The sequence below is a fragment of the Danio rerio genome, chromosome 6, assembly GCF_049306965.1.
Source record: "Danio rerio strain Tuebingen ecotype United States chromosome 6, GRCz12tu, whole genome shotgun sequence".
In the NCBI taxonomy this organism is placed as follows: Eukaryota; Metazoa; Chordata; class Actinopteri; order Cypriniformes; family Danionidae; genus Danio; species Danio rerio.
Genome location: NC_133181.1, coordinates 14,641,407 through 14,662,260, shown reverse-complemented (window position 1 = coordinate 14,662,260; position 20,854 = coordinate 14,641,407). Strand labels below are relative to the sequence as shown.

At 44.0% G+C, this 20,854-nt stretch overlaps 1 protein-coding gene across 3 annotated transcripts in view; it reads right to left on the bottom strand.

Moving 5' to 3' along the window:
- Positions 1–3,076: 3,076 nt before the first annotated feature.
- The window catches only part of asic4b (acid-sensing (proton-gated) ion channel family member 4b), a 750,743-nt gene continuing 732,965 nt past the window's right edge, over positions 3,077–20,854 (bottom strand). For 2 of the 3 annotated variants that reach the window (XR_012407306.1, XM_073952792.1), the window contains 6 exons: positions 20,590–20,643; positions 14,812–14,965; positions 12,407–12,498; positions 4,380–4,459; positions 3,587–3,766; positions 3,084–3,452 (listed from right to left, as the gene is read on the bottom strand). Coding sequence is in view for 2 of the 3 variants with exons in the window: in XM_073952792.1 (XP_073808893.1) it covers positions 3,351–3,452; positions 3,587–3,766; positions 4,380–4,459; positions 12,407–12,498; positions 14,812–14,965; positions 20,590–20,643 (662 nt within the window). In the remaining variant the exon portion in view is untranslated. 3 annotated transcript variants of the gene reach the window in all.

The following is a 20,854-nucleotide window of genomic DNA, read 5'->3' as shown; positions in this document are numbered from 1 at the left end:
CTAGATGGAGCACAGTAAAGCTCAAAGTGTCTTCTTTCTAATGATACAGTGCCTTATTTATGTTTATATCTCACTGGGGTTAAGAAATGTTACAATTTAAAGTTAGGTATAGGTGTAAATCCCCAAAAAAGAGTGCTGGTTAACATGTCAACAATACAGTAGTGAAAGATGACTTTACTTTTGTCAGATTGTATGTTTTGTTGCACAGCTAGATGTTGGAGTCATGAAAAATAATAATAGTAAGCATTAGCCAAAACTGATTAGCTGAAGTCACTCTGAAGCGGCAGCCAACAGAGAGTTCCGCTTTATCTTAAAGCCTTTTCAATAGGTTAATTTCACAATTTATGATGGCGTAGCAGTCTAAACAGGACAAATGAGCTCATTTATGGGACAATTTCTGGGCGTTTGTCAGTGAGGGGTAGGTCTTCCAAACCGCCGGAACCTCCCCTGGTTAAAGGCCTGAATGCTGGTTGCTGGCACCTGCAATTTTGACATACGTTGACTTTCACAACAAACAAATTAAATATAGTAATCTTCAACCTAAGTTGTATGTATAAATTCAGCCCATGTACAATGTTTGAAGCCACTTTCCTTAAACTTAGTAAATCCAATGAATCACTTTTTTCATTGTAATATTTTTTGTCCTAGCTAAAGATAATAATGAGCGCCAGCAAGCATTCTTCAAAATATCTTATTTTGTGTTCAACGGTAGCAAGAAACTCTAAAAGGTTTAAAACCATACACTGTAAAAAGTGCTTTGCTATTTTAGTTGACATAACCTAAATACACAAATAAACCCATTGCCTTAAAATGATTAAGTAAATGAATTATGTGCATAAATATAGAAATTAAGTTAACTTTACCATTCTAAGTTACAACAAATTTACAAAATTTTTTAAAGTAATGTCAATAGAGTAAAAGCAATGGGTTTACTCACTTTTTGTAAGCAATTGAAAACTTCATATGCAAAAACCTCTAAGCGCTGTTTGAAAGTTCCATAGAAAAGTAGCATTATTCTCAGCCTCCTTTGTTTATGTTGAGTTATTTCACTTTATACAACACTTCTGACTGGCTGATAGCCGTGTGATATTTTGCCAGTAATCGTATAGCCTTTTAACCCTTCACCCTTGTGTATTACTCCGCCCACATACAGTGACAAGCAGAAAACAGTCTACAGTTACAAATATTGAAGCTGTTGGACAACATAATGTACTTTTGAGGCTTTTCTAGTCGAGAATGTAGTTGTTTAGATTGCAACTATGCAGTTTATTTATAAGGATAGTGCCTATTTTAAAATATTCATAATTTCTGAGAGACAGCAGTTCGGCAGCAATAGCCTGTCTTTGAGCAAAGACGATTGACGATGTTCATCCACAATTTGGCGACAGAGACCGCATAATAAGCCCTAAGAGGAAAACAGTATAATTTCAAACTACAGCTGATCAAATCATTATTAAACAGGTAAATGACTTTCTAAGTCGATCTCTCTCTTTTGTATGTTGTAGTGCTGTATTTATACCATAGTAATATTGTGATCTCCCAATTGCAACTGAGAAAAACTGGGAAATCTCTGTAAACAGATGGCATTTCCTGTCGTTCAGCCTTATAATCTTAAAATGTGAGCAGAATCACCTTTTTTGTCATCAATTTAGACATTACGCTAGAGAATCATTCAAATACTAGCTCTAAAGTGACTTTTGTGAATGAGTAACTGCTTCTGCTGTTTTGACGCCAGCTACAGATGTGAATAAATGGCAGAAGAAAGTAGTTCCTCTTACAAAATGTTTTGAGACTCTGCATGTTTAAATTTTTTTTCATACACACGATTATGCGCCGAACTGTTGTATCAATATAATCTCAAACTTGTTGCAGTGTGATGTGGTTGTATATCGTCACTGGTGAGATCATAACACACCATTCTGTCAGGCGTTGATGTTGAAGCCCCATGTAAATTGGGCATAACGCACCATTCACACGGGGCTTCAGCTACAACACTTGACATAGGGCATGTCTGAAGTAGGGGCTGATGCGATCATCATTGCAGCGTCAGCCAATGAAATTAATCAGCAATAGGCCACTGTCTAAGCTGGTGTATTTGCATACAGCGATCTGATTGGCTGACACTTCCATCGATGCTACCAACTTCTGCAGCGAGCAACGCCTCTGAAGTGGCGCCGACGGATTCACAATGCAGTTCGTCAACGCCATGACGTCACCCATTCAAAGTGAATGGGTAGCGTTGAAGCTGACACCCCGTGTGTATTCGTCTTGCAGCCTCGAGCCAACGCATGCCCCCCCACCAGTGCAGTGGCACTGCTACTCATGTGATATTGCTCATTTGAAGACCATAAAAAAAAAATGTATTCTTTGCCTTGAAAGTTAAACTATCGAACCTACACACAGGAGCCTAATAAAAATGATAATTTTTGAAGAAAATGTCAGACGGCATATAAAGGTTTTTGCATCTGAACTCTTTAATTGCTATTTTTTTTTTACAGTGTATGAGGGAATATTTTCATTTTTTTTGGGTGAACTGTCCCTTTAAGAAGCTAACTTATATAAAAAAGTAGAACTTGTAGTGGTTTAAATGCTATAATCTTTTACTATTACTGTGTTCTAGTGCTTTGTTTATGATCATATGGGCTTGTATTTGAAAATAAATCTCTATCATATTTACTTTTTTATTTTAATACAAAGGATATTATTAAGTTGTGTTGTTTTTTTATATTATTATAATCTTTTTTTTACTACAGATGATTTCAGGAAACCGTGCTCTAGTATTGCGTTTCAAATCTAGAGACAGACTCCTTCATTATAAGGACTTTCGCACAATGCAAAAGTTACATAAGACTGAAAAAGAACATAACACCTACTCACAGAGAGAGACGAGTGGTATATTTGAGCTTTTTCTCCTACTGAGAAGACTCATTATGTTATTAAGAAATGTGAACAGGTGAAATGGTGCAAGCGCTGTACATTAACAAAAGCAGAACTGCAGAGAAACCAATGTTTTCTGCACTTAACTTCGGCTCTCTTTTTTTTTTTTTTTTTTGTGGCCCATTTAGTTCCTGTTTGTCCAGTATGAATTATATGCCAAATTCAAGTGGCGCCTTGGTCATTTTCTTTTATGCAGTCCATGATATGTCCATCCAGAGAGAGGAAAAAAAAAATCTAAAAAAACATGTGGTTTTTTCATTGTGACTAGTTTGAACCGGTTTCACATGAGGTCCTGGATTATGCTTTGGCTGTAGCTTTTATAAGTGAAAAAAGGAGAAATGTGTACAGGATCCATCCAAGACCCCAACGTCAAGTTCGGTGATATGAAAAAATGAACAGACAGAAGTCGTCCTTTAACAAGCAAAGTCCTGCTGTACGGCTTGTTGTGCATTGTGATGATTTGGTAATACCGAAGTTGGATGTGCGCTGTGTGGTTGAGCCACATCATTAGCTGCCTGTTGACAAACAAATCACATCATTAATTACTAGGTGCAGTGTGTGTGTGTGTGTGTGTGTGTGTGTGTGTGTGTGTGTGTGTGTGTGTGTGTGTGTGTGTGTGTTTGGAATACACTTTATTTCCCCGACTCACCTTGACTTTGACTTCTTCAAACCTGACTGTAGCTATTGCTCCGGCAGTTAGCTGAGCTTTCAGGTTCTGCTCCCGCAGGTTCTTGGTTCTCTGGATCTGCTCTTGGATCAAGTTCCGTTGGTTGGTTTGTTTCTGGCTCTTCTTTGGTTTCAGGAGTTGCTTGATTTTGTTTTTGGCTACCTGTAGAGGCAATGATTAAAATGTTATGGGATGTTGTGTATTTGTTTGTTTATATATAGTTGAAGTCAGAATTATTAGCCCCCCTTTAAATAATTTTTTTTATTTTAATATTTCCAAAATGATGTTTAACAGAGCAAGGAAATTTTTACAGTATGTCTAATAATATTTTTTCTTCTGGAGAAAGTCTTATTTGTTTTATTTCGGCTAGAATAAAAGCATTTTTATTTTTATTTTTTAAACACCATTTTAAGGACAAAATTATTAGCCCCTTTAAGCTATATATTTTTTTCGATAGTCGACAAAACAAACCATCAATATACAATACCTTGCTTAATTACCCTAACCTGCCTAGTTAACCTAGTTAAGCCTTTAAATGTCACTTTAAGCTGTATAGAAGTGTCTTGAAAAAATTCTAGTAAAATATTATTTACTGTCATCATGGCAAAGATAAAATAAATTAGCTATTAGAAATGAGTTATTAAAACTATTATGTTTAAAACGTGTTGAAAAAAATCTTCTCTCCATTAAACAGAAATTGGGGGGAAAAATAAACAGGTGGGCTAGTAATTCTGACTTCAACTGTATAAATATTTTCTCAGTGAAGTGAAGGTACCTCATAGATGTAGTCGAGTATTTCCAGTATGGTAAGAATACTGGCTCCAATGAAGAGGCCCATCTGTCCACCAATGTCTCCTGAAAATAGAAACCACACTGTGATGACATCAAAATGGGCAACTAAAGCATTTCAAATCAAGTTGATCTATCATAATTACCCAACAAACACTACATTTTAATTATTTATTTTTGAGGTCAGCCATTTTTCAGAAGTTCTCCTTGCAGTTTGCCACAGAATTTCATTTTACATTCAGTTTGCTTTAAAATTACAAAAATGCTTCATATATGCACAAACCAACTCATTATTGCAAAAAAAGTAGTGATACTCAAAGTAGTGATTGTCACCCAGCAAACATATTATGCTTTGTCAATCAAAAATGACCTGAGACAGATATAAAGTGGTGTATTTTGTACATTCTTTTTGAAAAAGTGACATTTCCTTATGATAAAAAGGACATTTAAGCCCACCACCTACAGTTGCCGAAGTTCATAGTTGCCATTTTCCTTTTGTGAGTAATTTTCTGCATGTTATCAATGTTTAATTTCTTGATGACGCATGCAAACAACCATATAAAAGATTTTAAGACTTTTTCTCACATGAGGCCAACTTCCTACTCATAATTTCAGGTTGCAAAATGGATGCAAACCTTCCCAAATAAAGATAATTTTCATAATACTAAAAATTATTTTTTGTTCACAAATGTATATCAACATAATCATAAAGGTCTCAAGATTCATCCAAATAAAACAAATCTTTCAAGAGAACTCTAGTTCCCCTTCGGGGGGAACTTCAGCACTATAAGTGGATTTGATTGTAAAATCCACGCATTGGGAGGTTCGGTTCAGAAGCTACTCGTCTGAAAGAGTATTGAACGGGCCAATTAAGAATGAATTGGCAGCGCAAGCCTGCGCAGGTGAGCGGCATAAGCAATCAACTGAGTATATAAGCTCACCTGGCGCCAGCAGACGCTATCCTTTTCGCTTCAGAGACTTTCTGATCGAGTCGATGAGGGTTCCTCCTGCTGTGACCAGCGATTCTGAGCGAACGAGAGCATTTTCCCGGTCCAGAGTGTGTACACGCAGTGGCAGACGGTCGAGCTGGGTTTCTCCCTTGCCTGGCGTTCTTTGGGTCCGGTCCTCCAGAGCGGTGCGTATAAAGTTGCAAACTTCACAGAAAGAGCAACACAGTCGTGCAGCACGTCCTTATCAGGACGGCGCTCCGACTGTGCGTTTCTGGATGCGGTGGTTTCCTGTCCTCGGATGATGGGCGCGGGCAATGCGTTACATGTCTGGGGGTCCAACATGTTAATGCGCTGCTCGCGGGCAGTTCATGTCGTCATTGCGATGCCATGACTGTTGCGCAAGATCGCGGTTAGCCTTTGCAAAAGGGCGAACCACCCCAGTTGTCCCCTGCTCTGCAGCGGGCACTCGGGCAGATCTGAGGGTTTCAGCGAGAGATAATCCGTCGCCCACGGGCCCGCGGACCTCCCGCTCCTCTAAGCGCTCCATCCAAGCTTCGGGCGGGGGAAGCGATCCGTCTAACAGATGGTAGCCCTTACGCCCGATGACACCGGAGACCAGATGTCCACCACGGCATCGGAGGGTGGGCTTTTATTGTCCGATGATGATCCAGACCCGCTCGCCCCCTTCGGGCTGGTGAGCGCTGTCACTACGGATCCTGAAACGGACATGTTAGCCGTGCTTTCCCGGGCTGCTTCGGCCGTGGGTTGGAGATGGTTTATCCCCCAGCTCCGCGGCCGGACCGACTAGAGGGGCGTTCCCTTCTTCCCGGAGGTGCACAGTAGGCTCACGCGGTCTTGTAGAGCACTTTTTTCTGCTCGTGCTGCGTGTTCCTCCACCCTAACCACTCTTGACGGTGAAACAGCCAGGGGGTATGTGGCGATTCCTCAGGTTGAGTGCGCGATGGCGGTAAATCCGCGCGGCGCCTCTTCTTGGCGGGGTCCGCCTCGTCTCCCATCCAAAGCCTGTAAGTTATCTACCTCCCTCGGAGCTAGAGCTTACATAGCTGCGGGCCAGGCTGCTTCCGCCTTGCATGCGATAGCCACCTACCAGCGCTACCAAGCGCAGGCGCTGGCCGAGCTGCACGAGGGTGGGTCCAACCCAGGCTTACGAGCTTCGCACCGCCGCCGACTTAGCTCTTCGGACTACTGAGTCCGCTGCGTGTGCGTTGGGGAGGACGATGTCCACATTAGTGGTCCAGGAGCGCCACCCCTGGCTGATATGCGCAAAGTCGACAAAGTCCGCTTTCTTGACTTCCCCATATCCCCAGCCAGGTTCGGCGACACTGTCTGTGAATTCACCCAGGAATTCAAGGCGGTGAGAGAGCAGTTGGTGGGTGATGTCTTATCGGCGGTCCGTAGCCCGCTCCGCCCGCCGTGCCATTCATACCTGCTCCTCGCTGAAGGCGCCCGCCTACGAGAGCTGCTCCGCCCCCGCACACGCCTCCGGCGAAGCGAGCGCGTCGGGCACCTCGGAAGCAGGCAGCCCCCCTGCCCAGAACGCCGCTAAGTCCGGCAACGGACCGCGAAGCGCCCCTGGGACAGGCCATCTGGAGAAGAGGGAACTTGCTCTTTCCCCGCTGGAGGGCGGGGCCCCATTTCCAACGGCACTTTTTACTGCCATGAAAACATTATGAAAGGGCACTTTTCACTTCCCCAGATGTGACAGCCCGAAATCTGCCAGTCTGGGACGCTATGCTTTCTAGCTTGCAGATTCGGTGCGTTTCGCCAGTGGCTCACGAGCGCTGGGAGGACGGTCTCCTTTCTCCCACCCCTCGAGCCTCCCCTCCGGAGCTCGGGTTTGGAGTGAGAGCAAATATCTCACCTCCAGCTTTTCCGTGGGACCCGCGAGCTTCCCGGATCAGCACACCCACTCCGCGCTGCCCCACTGCTGGTACGTCAGCGATTGTAGCGATGAGTCCATTAGCGAGAGCTCTGCCTGCCTGGTTAGCGCGGGCCAGCTCTTCGCGGTGGCTCATACGCACAATCAGACTCGGCTATGCGATTCAGTTCGCGAAACGGCCCCCCAAGTCACGGGTGTGTATTCACCAGGGTCAGCCCCCTGTCCGCCCCTGTCTTGCGAGAGGAGATTGCTGTCCTCCTGGCGAAGGATGCAATCGAGCCGCTCCCTCCAGCCGAGATGGAGAGCGGGTTTTACAGCCCAAACTTCATCGTGCCCAAAAAGAGCGGTGGGTCACGGCCAGTCCTAGATCTGCGCGTTTTGAACCGCTGCCTGCACAAGCTGCCGTTCAGAATGCTCACGCAGAAGCGCATCCTCCGGTGCGTTCGTCCTCTGGGTTGGTCTGCAGCATTAGACCTGATGGACGCGTATTTCCATGTCTCCACTCTTCCTCGCCACCGACAGTTTCTGCGGTTTGCGTTTGAAGGTCGAGCTTGGCAATACAAAGCCCTCCCCTTCGGGCTCTCTCTGTCTCCGCGGGTCCTCACCAAGCCCGCGGAGGGTGCCTCAGCGCCCCTTCGGCTTGCGGGCATCTGCATACTCGATTTCTTTACGACTGGCTGATTTTTGCCCTCTCTCGGAGCAGTTGATTATGCACAGAGACAAAGTGCTCTGGCACTTCCACCTGTGGGGGTTTCAGGTCAACCGAGAAAAGAGCAAACTCGCCCCCGTGCAGAGGATCTCTTCTCTTGGGCTGGAGTTGGACTCGGTCACCATGGCAGCGCGCCTCTCCGGAGAGCGCGCTCAGCTGATGCTGTACTGTCTGAGAGAGCTCGACAGTAAAACAGTGGTCCCACTGAAACTATTTCAGAGGCTCCTGGGGCATATGGCATCCGCAGCCGCTTCATGCCGCTCGGATTATTCTATATGAGACCACTTCAACACTGGCTGATCACGATCGAGTCCCCAGACGCGCATGGCACGCGCGCGCACACCGAGTCTCTGTTACTGCGCTGTGTCGCCGCGCCCTCAGCCCTTGGAGCGACCCCTCGTTCCTACAGGCCTGGGTGTCTCTAGAACAGGCGTCCAGTCTTGTTGTCGTTTCAGCAGACGCTTCCAACACGGGCTGGGGGCTGTGCGTTGCGGGTATGCGGCTGCGGACCTGTGGAAAGGTACCCAGTTGCATTGGCATATCGCCTGGAGCTGTTGGCAGTGTTCCTCGCTCTCCACCGTTTTTTTCCGGTGCTGGAGCGGCAACACGTGCTGGTCAGGACGGACAGTACGGCGGCGGTGGCGTATATCAGCCGTTTAGGGGGTATGCGCTCTCGCCGCATGTCTCAGCTCGCCCGCCGTCTGCTCCTCTGGAGTCATCCGCGGCTGAAATCGCTGCACGCCATTCATATTCAGGCAAGCTCAACCGTGCAGCCGATGCGCTCTCACGGCAGCCTTGCGTCCTGGAGAATGGAGACTCCACCCCGAGTCTGTTCAGCTGATATGGGCGCGATTCGGGGAAGCCCAGATCGATCTGTTGCTTCCCCCGAGATCGCTCATTGCCATGTGTTCTTTCCCTGACCGAGTGCTCTCGGCACGGATGCACTGGCTTACAGCTGGCCTCGGGGCACGCGCAAATACGCGTTTCCCCCAGTGAGCCTGCTCGCGCAGTTACTGTGCAAGGTCAGGGAGGACGAGGAACAGGTTGCTGGTTGCGCCCCTCTGGCTCAACCGGACCTGGATGTCAGAGCTCTCCCTCGCGATAGCCCTCCCCTGGCAGTCCCTTCGAGAGAGCACCTACTCTCTCAGGGACAGGGCACCACCTGGCACCCTCGCCGATCTTTGAAGAGATTTTTAGACGCGAGGAAGACTTAGGTAACCTCCGATTGCGGTGGCTAATACCGTCACTCGGGCTAGAGCCCCCTCCCCGAGCGCGCCTATGCCCTGACGTGGAGTCTATTCACTGAATGGTGTGTCTCTCGCTGAGAAGACCCCCGTAATTTGCCAGATCAGCGTTGTGCTTTCTTTACGCCGAGAGAAGCTGGAGAGCAGGCTGTCGCCCTCCACACTCAAGGTTACGTGGCTGCCATCTCCGCTCTCATAACGCGGTGGCTGGCAGCACCGTGGGAACGCATAACCTCATCATCCGGTTCCTCAGGGGCGTTAAGCGAATTAATCCACCCCGCCCCCTCTTATGCCCTCTTAGGATCTCGCCCTCGCTACACAAGCCGCGTCAGATCCCTTCGATCCTCGACTCAGTATCTTTCTGTCCCTGAAGACAGCTCTGCTGGTCGCGTTGATATCGATTAGAGGGTCGGGGACCCGGAGGCATTTTTCGGTCAGTGACTCGTGCCTGTAATTGGGCTGGCTTCTCTCACGTCCTGAGACCCCGCCCGCGATATGTGCCCAAGGTTCCTACCACTCCGTTTTAATACGAGGTAGTGAGCCTGCAAGCGCTGCCCTCGGAGGAGGCAGACCCAGCCCTTCTTTATTGTCCAGTTCGCGTTTTGCGTATTATCCAGACCGCACTCAGAGTTTAGATCATCTGAGCAGCTCTTCGTCTGTTATAGCGGTCGGCAGCAGGGAAGTGCCGTACCGAAATAAGTTCCCACTAGATTGTGGATGCCTTTCTTTCACTATCAGAGCCGAGATGAGCCGCGTCCCCCGAGAGCGCGTGCGCACTCCACTCGGAGCTTCGCATCCTCTCGAGCGCGCGCACGCGGCGCCCCTCTAACAGACATCTGTAGAGCTGCGGGCTGGGTGACACCCAACACATTTGCAAGGTTTTACAATCTGCAAGTGGAGCCGGTTTCCTCAAGGGTATTAGGTAACCCTTGGTGATTGAGGAAACAATTCGGTAGGGTGTTGAAACACGCTTGCTGCGCCATTTTCCCTAACACGGAGATATGTGCGCCTTTTTATCTGTCAGTAAAGTTCCCCGTCAGGTGAGCCCTGCAGATTCCTCCGTGGCCCCCAGCACTGACTCAGCGGAGGAGTCACTTGCTGGCCCACTACGTTGTAGGTCTGCCCGCTGGTCAGCCCGCGTTTTGGGTAAAGGTGCCTGCTATGCGTGATCCCCACTAGGCGATCCCATATGCTTATTCCGCCACGGTTAAGTCCCCCCCCTGGGCGGACCCGTGTCTTCCCTCTCCGCTAACCACTCTTTTGCTATGCGTACTCCCCCTTTTTTAGGGCTAGTCCATATGTAAATTCTGCCATCTATCCCCCCTTGGGTAACAGATGGCCTCCGCAGCGTCCTCCCTATCGGGATTGCACGCTTCCCAACGTACTGTCGTATTTTCCTAGAATTATCTAGATGCTCACGACTTCCCAAAAAATATATATAAATCCGTAAAACTTCTGTTGAAGTAGGATAAATTAGGGCCAGGGACACGTTGGAGGACCGCGCCCCCCATGATGTGGGTGCGTCACGCTTGCTTGACTATCTCCTCATCGGGGGTGTTGGTAAGGTGAAGTCATTATGGCGCTTTCAATGGGCTCCCAATGCGTGGATTTTACAATCAAATCCACTTATAGTGCTGAAGTTCCCCCCGAAGGGGAACGTTCGAGGTTACTAAAGTAACCCTTCGTTCCCCGAGGAGGGGAACGGAAGCACTATACTCCGTCGCCATAATGACTGTCCCTTAGCTGTTGAAAGTCTCTTCAGCTTAAAAAGGATAGCGTCTGCTGGCGCCAGGTGAGCTTATATACTCAGTTGATTGCTTATGCCGCTCACCTGCGCAGGCTTGCGCTGCCAATTCATTCTTAATTGGCCCGTTCAATACTCTTTCAGACGAGTAGCTTCTGAACCGAACCTCCCAATGCGTGGATTTTACAATCAAATCCACTTATAGTGCTTCCGTTCCCCTCCTCGGGGAACGAAGGGTTACTTTAGTAACCTCGAACGTTTTTTGTATACTTTCTCAAATGGTGCGCAAATACCTTGCATGTACATAAATCATGAGGAATTAGGTTAATGTGTTTAGTTTACAAATTAAGGTTATTGATCTTGTTTATTGCTCTTCATTTTCATAATACCCCATCTAAACATAACTTAACCATTTAACTATCTTTACTTAAAAGTAGCCCTTTTTTGATACACAATTTGAGACACAGCAAAATCCTCAGAGTAAAATTAACATCTCCCACTGGTCCCACTCCTACAAAGAGTTAAAATAACACTGAAGCAGAGTTAAAGTGCTGAGTGAACAGATATTGAACTCCTGCTGTTAAACAGCCGAATCACTGAAAAAAACAAAAAGACAGAACTACAGCCAAATTCAGTCACAACCTTAAGTCCTGCTGTCCACACAAACGTGGGTATTGCCTAAATTGCAGGTTTTTTCACAAAAGCACGGTATCAGGTCACTGAAAGCCAAATTTTTGAAAACTCTTGTCAGTGTGTAGATTTTCAAAGCATGTTTATGTTTACAAAAATTTCTGTGTAATGCCTAAAGACCTTAATCAACTGAAAACTCAACAAATCTCTCAAAATCTCAGCTCATCAGGATCATTAAACAACTTAAACAGAATCAGCAGATTTACTTGTTACTAAGCTTATATATATATATATATACACATACACACACATTTGTTATGTGTATCCATAAATTAAAACAAGAGTTTTTCTTTGTGCTCTTTTCTCTTTAACATGTAGGATACAAAAAAAAAAAAAAGATAAATTCATGTGTATGTCACGATGCAGGTGTGTTCGGCGTCTGTTGTAGTGACTGACTGTAATGTAATGAACTATAAAAAGTAATTTAGCATTTAATTTTCATAGGACAGTTACAAACAGATGCATTAGTTTTGCAGAATTTTAAAGCATTTTAACGACTAAAATGAGTTTTATTGGATATTACGTCAATCAATTTGACTACGCATGACTTTACGGAGAGCTTGCGACCTATTTTCTACAGTTTGCCTTGTGGTACAACCTAAGTAAGAACAAATTTAGGTACAAACTAGCTAGTAGTTACTAAGCCCCTAGTGTGGACTCCAGTTTAAGAAAGATCTTACAAACAGCTGGTGCAACCCTACCAAGGTGTACAAGCTGCATCCCAACTAACCGTGATGTTTGTAGCATAGATGTTTGTAAGAATATTGCAAACCTACCTAACAAACCAGCGATGTCGTACGCTTTCTTCTGCTCAATCGTTTCATAGTTAAGGGCCTCAAAGAAAATATCCAAGATGAGAAAGTTGTCTCTGCACAATGAAAAGTTTATTCAAATGATTAATTCCCTGCAGGGACACAGTATAAGCCCATTATTAGTTACGTCAAGGAAAGAAAAGGATTAGCACCAAAACGGTTAACAACATAATAATTAGTGGAAACCACAGAATTTCATTTCGCAGCAGTCTATTAAAATTGTTTTTTTTTCTATTATTGAGCCAGTGAATGGAAGACCACAATTACATTTTTCATCCCATTATACAACTGACACAAGCGAGCCTGCAGTTTCAACAATAGCAATCCTGCTTTAGTTATTAGCAAAGGCTGAGAGAATTTGCAAAACAAGCATAAATAAATACATAAATAAAAATGCTGCGCAGGTATTCTTGCGGAAGCATGTTTAGCTTCAAATGTTTGATCTGTCTGAGGCTCTTAACGATAATGTAATAAATAACGATAAATATGTAATATGCAAATATTTTAAATATGCCAAGCAGCAGAATGAAAACTGCCCCTCAGACTGTATGCTGTGGCGCCAACCTGATTTCACCAAGTGGATCATGTTCCTGGATTAACATCTATGTTGATGCTGGAACAACATTCCAATCAGCCAATCAGAATTAAGGGATTTGTTTACAGTTTAGGCTTACGGTTAGGTTTCTGCACTTCTACTTGATTGTTATCCAACTGTTATTCTTCTCAGATTTTGGGAATAATTTACAGTTATGGGTAGTGGGTAGGGAATAGGTATGGATTACATTTTCAAACAAAAAAGATGTTCCAGGATCAACATAGATGTTAATCCATGATCGCATCATACTTGGCAAAATCAGGACATGTGTGTGTGTGTGTGTGGTCATTAGTCTTATGTTGCATTGGAATATATTTTTTGCCAGTAGATAAAAATACATTTTATACTGTAAGTTCAAGTTCATATCATGGCAATTTTTTAACTTTTTAATTTTATGGCTAATTCGTATGAAATTGTACAATCTCATTTGTACAGATTAGAATGATTTGTTCATGCCCTAATGACGGTTAAGTTCAGGAGCAGGGTTTGGTGCCACACCTTCTTTTTTAAATTGTACTTTTTCGCTTCAACTGAACTTGTATGAATTCGTACGAATTAGCCACTAAACAGACAAAATGTAAAATAGCTACGTTTCCTCGTGAGATCAGGCTGGAAATCCTGTTCCATGAATATATATTTGTACATTTTCCCCTGTAAATATATCAAAACTCAATGTTTGATTAGTAATATGCGTAGCTAAAAATATAGTTTAGTCACTTTAAAAGTATTTTCTCATGGCACGTTCACACCAGACGCGTATGAAGCATTAAGTGCGAGAGATTTACATGTTAAGTCAATGCAAAGATGCGAATAGACATTCTCTGAACTTCTGCAGACATTCGTGCTACATTAACCAATTAGGAGCTTGCTTTTTTAGGGATTTGATTATGATGTAGTTTCTGTTGTTGGTGTCCGGAAGGGAAATCCTCTTTCTGACACCAACAACAGCTCATTAAACTGGGCTGGGCTCAGTCGGAAGCACCGCTAAGAAGCTTCCATCATCCAGTTACAGTTTCTAGAGGAATTGATGAACTCAGAGAGTTGGGTGCACCTCTGAAAGGATCTAGTGGACTCAGACACGACGGCGAACAAATCTACTGTTTTTCAGCCTTCCTAGAGCACATAATAAATGTTAGCCATTTAGCAACAAAGCTACAGTCACCGAGCAAGCAGAAGCCTTGCCCATGATGCAAATCCGCATCTATTGAAGTGAATTTGATGCGCGAATGAAGCGAATAAATACAAAATCTTCATGCTTCTATTTATGTGCGAATAGCGCGATTTATTCGCATTTATCGTATTTGGTGTGAACATAGCATTAATATAAAAATTTATTTGTAATAAATTTGTAAATAAATTTGTAATAAATAAATACATTTTAATTTTCTTGTTTAAAACCAAAAAATACATACAGTAAATGAAAACAAATCTAATTAGTTTAAATATTCAGTTATGTAAAGTAAAATGAAATGTCACAGGGAAAAAGTATTGAACACATGAAAAAAGGGAGGTGTTAAAAGGCAGTGAAAGCCTAGACAGCAGCTGAAATCTCTCATTAGTTTTTCAGCAACCCTCTGCTCTCCATCACTGTATTTAGATTTTTTTTATAGCCCTCAAATTACAGAAATTCAAATATTTTATATCTTGGCCAAGCATTGTCCTATTCTAACATACCCTACATCAATAGGACGCTTATTCATTCAGCTTTTGTGTGTGATAAAAAATAGAATAAAAATATGGCTGGTTTTAAAGTCTATTTATGCATCAGACTCACCTGATGTACTCCTCTGACTTCTGGTACTTGCGAGAAAGGTAGCGAGCAGAGCCTCTGCTGGGGATTTTAACCATAGAGAGCTCTTTCCCATACCGGGTCAAATTACAGGGTGTCTCGCAGGGACATGAGTCACCTGTGCTCTTCTGGAGTGAAGCTGTGGAAATGGACAAAGAATTTTAATGAATTACACTTGGTGCTGACAAGTACTGCAAAGAATAGTGATGTGGCTATCGTCGATAATCAAGGTCTGAGTGCTGTTCAATGGTTTAAAATACACTGGGGAGTTTTAAACCCTTAATTAAGTCAAATCAATGGAGTCAATGATCACTGTTTGGGAAAACTCATCATTGTGTATTCATTATTCATCATTTATCAGGAGTGTGAAAAGTACAGAGAACTGTAATCAAAGTGAGTACAAGTATCTTCAAAAATGGTAAGAATCCAAGTATCTGCAAGCAAAACAATTAAGCTGATTTACAGGTTTTTAATGAAATACTTTTCTTTTTATATCATCCCAAAAACAAAGATTTTTCTTTCATTTTAATATTTAAAATACCAATACTTGTTTGTTTTTTTTTGTTCAGACTGTAAAATGATATGTTCAATATCTTTCTTCTGTGAAAGATTTACTTTAATTAAAAAATAAAATAGTTTTACCCCATACAGTACAATGAAAGAAAAAAAAAAGCTAGAAAATCATACAGTGGTTCAGTAAGTGATAACATCTTTTTACATTTTAGATGAACTTTATCTCTTTAAGCATGTCATGTTGATCAGTCGTCCTTTTTAAAGTATTTCACAGTGTGGGGAAATAAGTATTAAACACATTACCATTTTCTCAAAAAACAAAAAAAAAACAAAACATATTTGTAAAGGTGCTGTTGCCTGGAAATTGACACCGGATGTTGGTCACAACCAAACAAACCCAAATATGCAAACAAAACAAAACTTAATAGTTTACAAACTAAGTTATGCAAGTAAAAAAATGAAATGACAAGAAAAAAGTATTGAACACAAAAAGAAAGGGAGGTGTAGAAAGGCAGTGAAATCTCTCATTAGTTCATCAGCAACCCTCTGCCCTTCGTCATTGTAAATTAATATTATCTGTTCAGTCCAACATCTACATTACCAGGATGATGAAGATGAAACCAGAGTGAACATTTCAGCAAGATAATGATCCAAAACACAGCTAAGGAAACTCTCAATTGCTTTCAGAGAAAGAAAAAAATCAACTCTTGTGGTTGTCAGTGACAAAACACAACAGATGCGAATTCTTGGTTCCCCAGTGGGAGGAGAGCTTCAATGCTATGTGGAAACTTCCACTATGGGGGTTTTGTCAGAAGCTGAAAGAGTAATAAAACTGGACAATGAAATGCCAATGAGTGTGTGATACGCGGCGGCAGATGGTTGAGCTGGGTATTCTCCCTTGCCTGGTGGTCTCTGGGTCCGGTCATTCTAGAGTGGTATGTATAAGGACAAGTTTCCTAAAAGAGCAACACGGTTGTGTAGTGCGTCTTTTTAAAGCAGGGTAGTGCAAAGTCCTCCCTACCAGACTCTTCCTGTCTCCGCGGGTTTTCACCAACCTCACAGAGGATGCCCTAACGCCCCTTCGGCTTGCGGGCATCTGCATACTCAATCATCTCAATGATTGGCTTTTTATAACTCACTCGTGGGATCAATTGATTATACACAGGGACAGGGTGCTCTGGCACCTCGACCTGTTATGGTTTCAGGTCAAATGAGAAAAGAGCAGCCTCGCACCCTTGCTGAGCATGACCTGCTGACCTGTCTGAGAGAGTTTGACTGGAAAACTGGGTTCCCACTGATATTATTTCAGAGGCTCCTGGGGCATATGGGATCCGCAGCTGCTTTCACGCCACTCGGGTTGCTCCATATGAGATGAGCATCGGGTGACTGCCACTCCACTGTGCCCTCAGCCTCTGGACGGACCCTGCATTTCTACAGGTCTGTGTGCCTCTAGAACAAATGTCCAGGCATGTTGTCGTTTTGACGGATGCTTCCAGTTGCGCTTGGGGGCTGTGTGTTGGGGGTATGAAGCTGCAAGTCTGTGAAAGGAACCTGGTTGCATTGGTATTTTAATTGCCTAAAGCTGTTGCCAGTGTATCTTGCACTGTGCTGTCTTTTACCAGTGCTAGAGAAGAAACACGTGCTGGTCAGAATGGACAGCACAGTGATGATGGCGTATAACAACAGCACGGGGGTATATGTCTCAACTCCTCCATAGTCATGAGCGGCAAAATCCCTGCGTCCCGTTCTTCCCAGCCAAGCTCAACTGTGCAGCCGAGGTGCTCTCATGGCAGTTTCGCCTGGGAAAATGGAAACTCCACCCCTGACTGTCCAGCTGTTCTGGTAACACAGCTGGCCCCAGAGCTTGCGTAAATATGCATTTCTCCAGTGAGCCTACTTGCACAGATACTGTGTGACGTCAGAGAGAACGAGGAGCCGGTCTGTTTATTGCTCCTCTCTAGCCCAATCGGACCTGTATTTTGTTCTCTCCCCATGATGGCCCCTCCCTGGCATATCCCGTTGGAGAAGCTTTCTTCTCTGGGACAGGCACCTTTTGGCACCTGCGCCCAGGTCTCTGGAACCTCACATGTCGTCCATAAATGCAGCGCGGAGAACTTAGGTGACCTACCAATTAAGTGGCCAAACACAAGGCATGCCTCCGGCCTGAAGTGGACTCTATTCACTGTGTGCTGTACTTTTCTCCAAGAAGGACCCAGGACATACCCGATCAGTGTGATGCTATCTTCCTTCAGCTGGCTGGAGCTAAGGCTGTCCCCTCCGCTCTGAAGACACAGCGATGGCAGTGCACTGGGAAAGCATTGCCTCATCATCCAGTTCCCTGAGGCGCAAGACGTGGATTCTCTAAGTGGACACCCACTTAGAGATCTATTTTAGGAGAGGTCGGCTCGATCCACTCATTTCAGTATCTTTAAGATTTCTGTCCAGGTAGACAGCTCTGCTGTTTGCCTTGACAAATGTCAAATGGGTCAGGTATCTGGAAGCATTTTTGGTCAGCGAAATGTGCCAGCTATTTGTGTCAGCCCGCTCTCATGTTTTCCTGAAACCCTGGCCCACCTAAGTGCCCTGAGTTCTTTTTAGACTATGTAGTAAACCTGTAAGCGCTGCCCACAGAGGAGGCAGATCCAGCACCTTTTATTGCAGTGTCCTGTTCACGCATTGCACATTATGTGGACTGTCCTCAAAGCTTTAGATCCTGTGAGCAGCTCTTTATCTGTTACGGTCGTCAGCATAAGGGAAGTGCCATATTCAAATGGAGGTTGACCCACTGTACAGTGGATGCCATCTCTCTCGCTTATCAGAGCCAGTGCGAGCCGTGTCCCCCAGGAGTGAGAGTGCACTCCACTCTGAGCGTGCATGCTCTTGGGTGTTGGCATGCGCTGCCTCTCTACCAGACATTGTAAAGCTGCGGGCTGGGCGACACCTAATACATTTGCAAGATTTTATTGACCTTATTCTAAAATGCGGAAGTGCGCCTGTTTTCGCGATTGTCTTAGAACTTCCGTTTCAGTCGCCTATGGGAGAAATGACAAGGAATAATAAACGGCAAAAAACGGTCAAACTACTTGCTCTACAAACAAATGTTTGCATGACTATACAGACCAAGTAGAATAATATAACAAGGAAATATCAGTTTACAACATCAAACAGCAAAACGAGCAGTTTTTAATGTTTAAAAATAAATGGAAGTAATTGAGACCGGAAGTCTTGTGCCAAAAAGATTCAAATGGCAGCGCCCGCTCGTCTGCGGAGAATAAGGTCAATAACCTGCAAGTGGAGCTTGTTTCCTCACGTGTAATTAGAAACCTCGGTGAATGAGGAAATTTGGTTTGGTGTTGTAAAACGCTTGCTGTGACTTTCTCTCTAACACAGAGAGCTTTCTCGCTTTGTTGAGTTGAGTTGCCCGCTTGGCGAACCCTGCGGAGTTCCTCCGAGGCCCACAGCATCTGATTCAGAGGAGGAGTCATGTGCTTGGCTCGTTATGTTGTTTGGGATGCCCGCTGGTCAGCACGCGTTCTGGGTATAGGTGCCTGCTATATGCGATCCCAGCTGGCAATCCCATATGCTTCACTTAACCACAGTTTAGTCCCCCCTCTTAGGTGGGCTCGTGTCTTCCCTTCCCGCTAAACATCCTTCATGTGTTCTCCCCCTTCTCAGGGCTAGTTAATGTGTCTTCTTGCTACCAATTCTCCCCTTCTGGGCAGCAGGTGGCCTCCGCAGTGTGCACCCTATTGGTACTGCATGCTTTCCCAATGTACTGTCGTATCTTAAATTCCCAGAATTATCTAGGATTAAGTGCATGTTTACGTCTCCCCGAAAAAAATTCTAAACCTGTAAAGTTTCTCAAATAAGTGAGGTAAGTTAGGGTTAGCGGGCACGTTGAAAGGCTGAGCCTCCGGTGATGTGGGTGCACACATGCTGTAACCTGGCAAACCTCTCACCAGTGACGTGGAAAGGTTTAATCACTGTGGCGTTTTCTATACATTTCCCTATAGTGGAAGTTTCCACATAGCATTGTAGTTCCCATCTCACTGGGGAATGAAATTGTTACTGAAGGGACCCTCATTCCCTGGGGGTGGGGACGGAAATGCTATGTTCCTCCGCCACAGCGATTGCCCCGTAGCTGTTAACTGTAAAAGGCTCTTTGGCTAGAAAAGGGGAATCAGTGATGCACAGGAAGCATCTTTATACAAGATATTGATTGTCATTGCTGTCAGCTGTGCACGCTGACCCTGCCGACTCATTGGCATTTCATTGGCACGTATTATTACTCCTTCAGATGATTGGCTTCTGACAAAATCCCATAGTGGAAGTTTCCACATAGCATTTCCGTTCTCCCTTCCTCTGGGAATGAGGGTTACTTCAATAACCGTTTCGTTCTCCATTTTCTAATTTTCTAAAGCAGAGCTAAAAAAATCTGCTGTATTTTCTTGTATATGATTGTTTTTGTAATTTATCAAATTTCATCTTGTGATGACCTTCATGTTGAGTGTTGTTATTAAAACTTGTTTACTAATAAGTTGGGATGTCCTAAGAGAGCTTGAATAAAGTATCAAATCTGTGTTCTCTGACTGCTTGTTTGACACGTTGACCGACAGCTGATTAAGGGCTCTTATGTTATAACAAAACAACATTCCTCTGATGATTTTCTGCAGTGTGACCAATAAGACTCTGAACCTGACCACTACAGATTATTTATCATTGCTTTCAGTTCAGAAGTGCTCATCGCTATGCCCTAATCCCTTTGGAGGGTCACTCTGAAGGGATTAGAGCATAGGGATGAGCCCTTCCAAATGGAATGCAGTTGGTAACACCAAACAACTTTCCCTCTCAGTACATCATGGCTCAAAATGTCTATTCGTTTTATCCTTTGAAATCCAAAGAGCCCTTCAAAGTGGCCGGTTTAGAGCACTTTGGTTTGGATTGACAGTTCAAAATGGCAGCCATGATTGTTTTTAAAGTGATATATATCCCATTTAGAATGCACTCCATGTTTGCTGTTTAGTAAAGGTAAGTTACTGAACGTGTCATGGATTGATTATGTTAAACTGTCTTGCATGTCCATGTTTAGCACGTCATGTTTGCCTTTCAGTCTGACATTATGAAAATTAGGATTTTACAGTGTGACATGGGGATCATGTTTGTGCAGTCTGTAAAGCTACAATCGGAAAGGATTATTCAAAATTGTGCAGAGTGTGAGTCGCGTTTAAGGTGTGTCTGTGATGATCTTACCCAAAGCCTTGTCAACACACTTGATTTTACTGGGTGCACAGATATCAGCATCACCTGTGAAGAGATATTTAAAAAATGTATCCATTAAACCAAAAAAGGGGGTTTATCTCACGGTAATATGTAACTTTCTAATTTAGTGGCTAATTCTTATTAGTTTGCATGATCTCATTTGTATATTTCAATATGATCTGCTCATCCCTTAATGTTTGCTTGATATATTTCCTCGTGAGATTGGTCTGTGCATTCACACAACGTAGTTTTCATA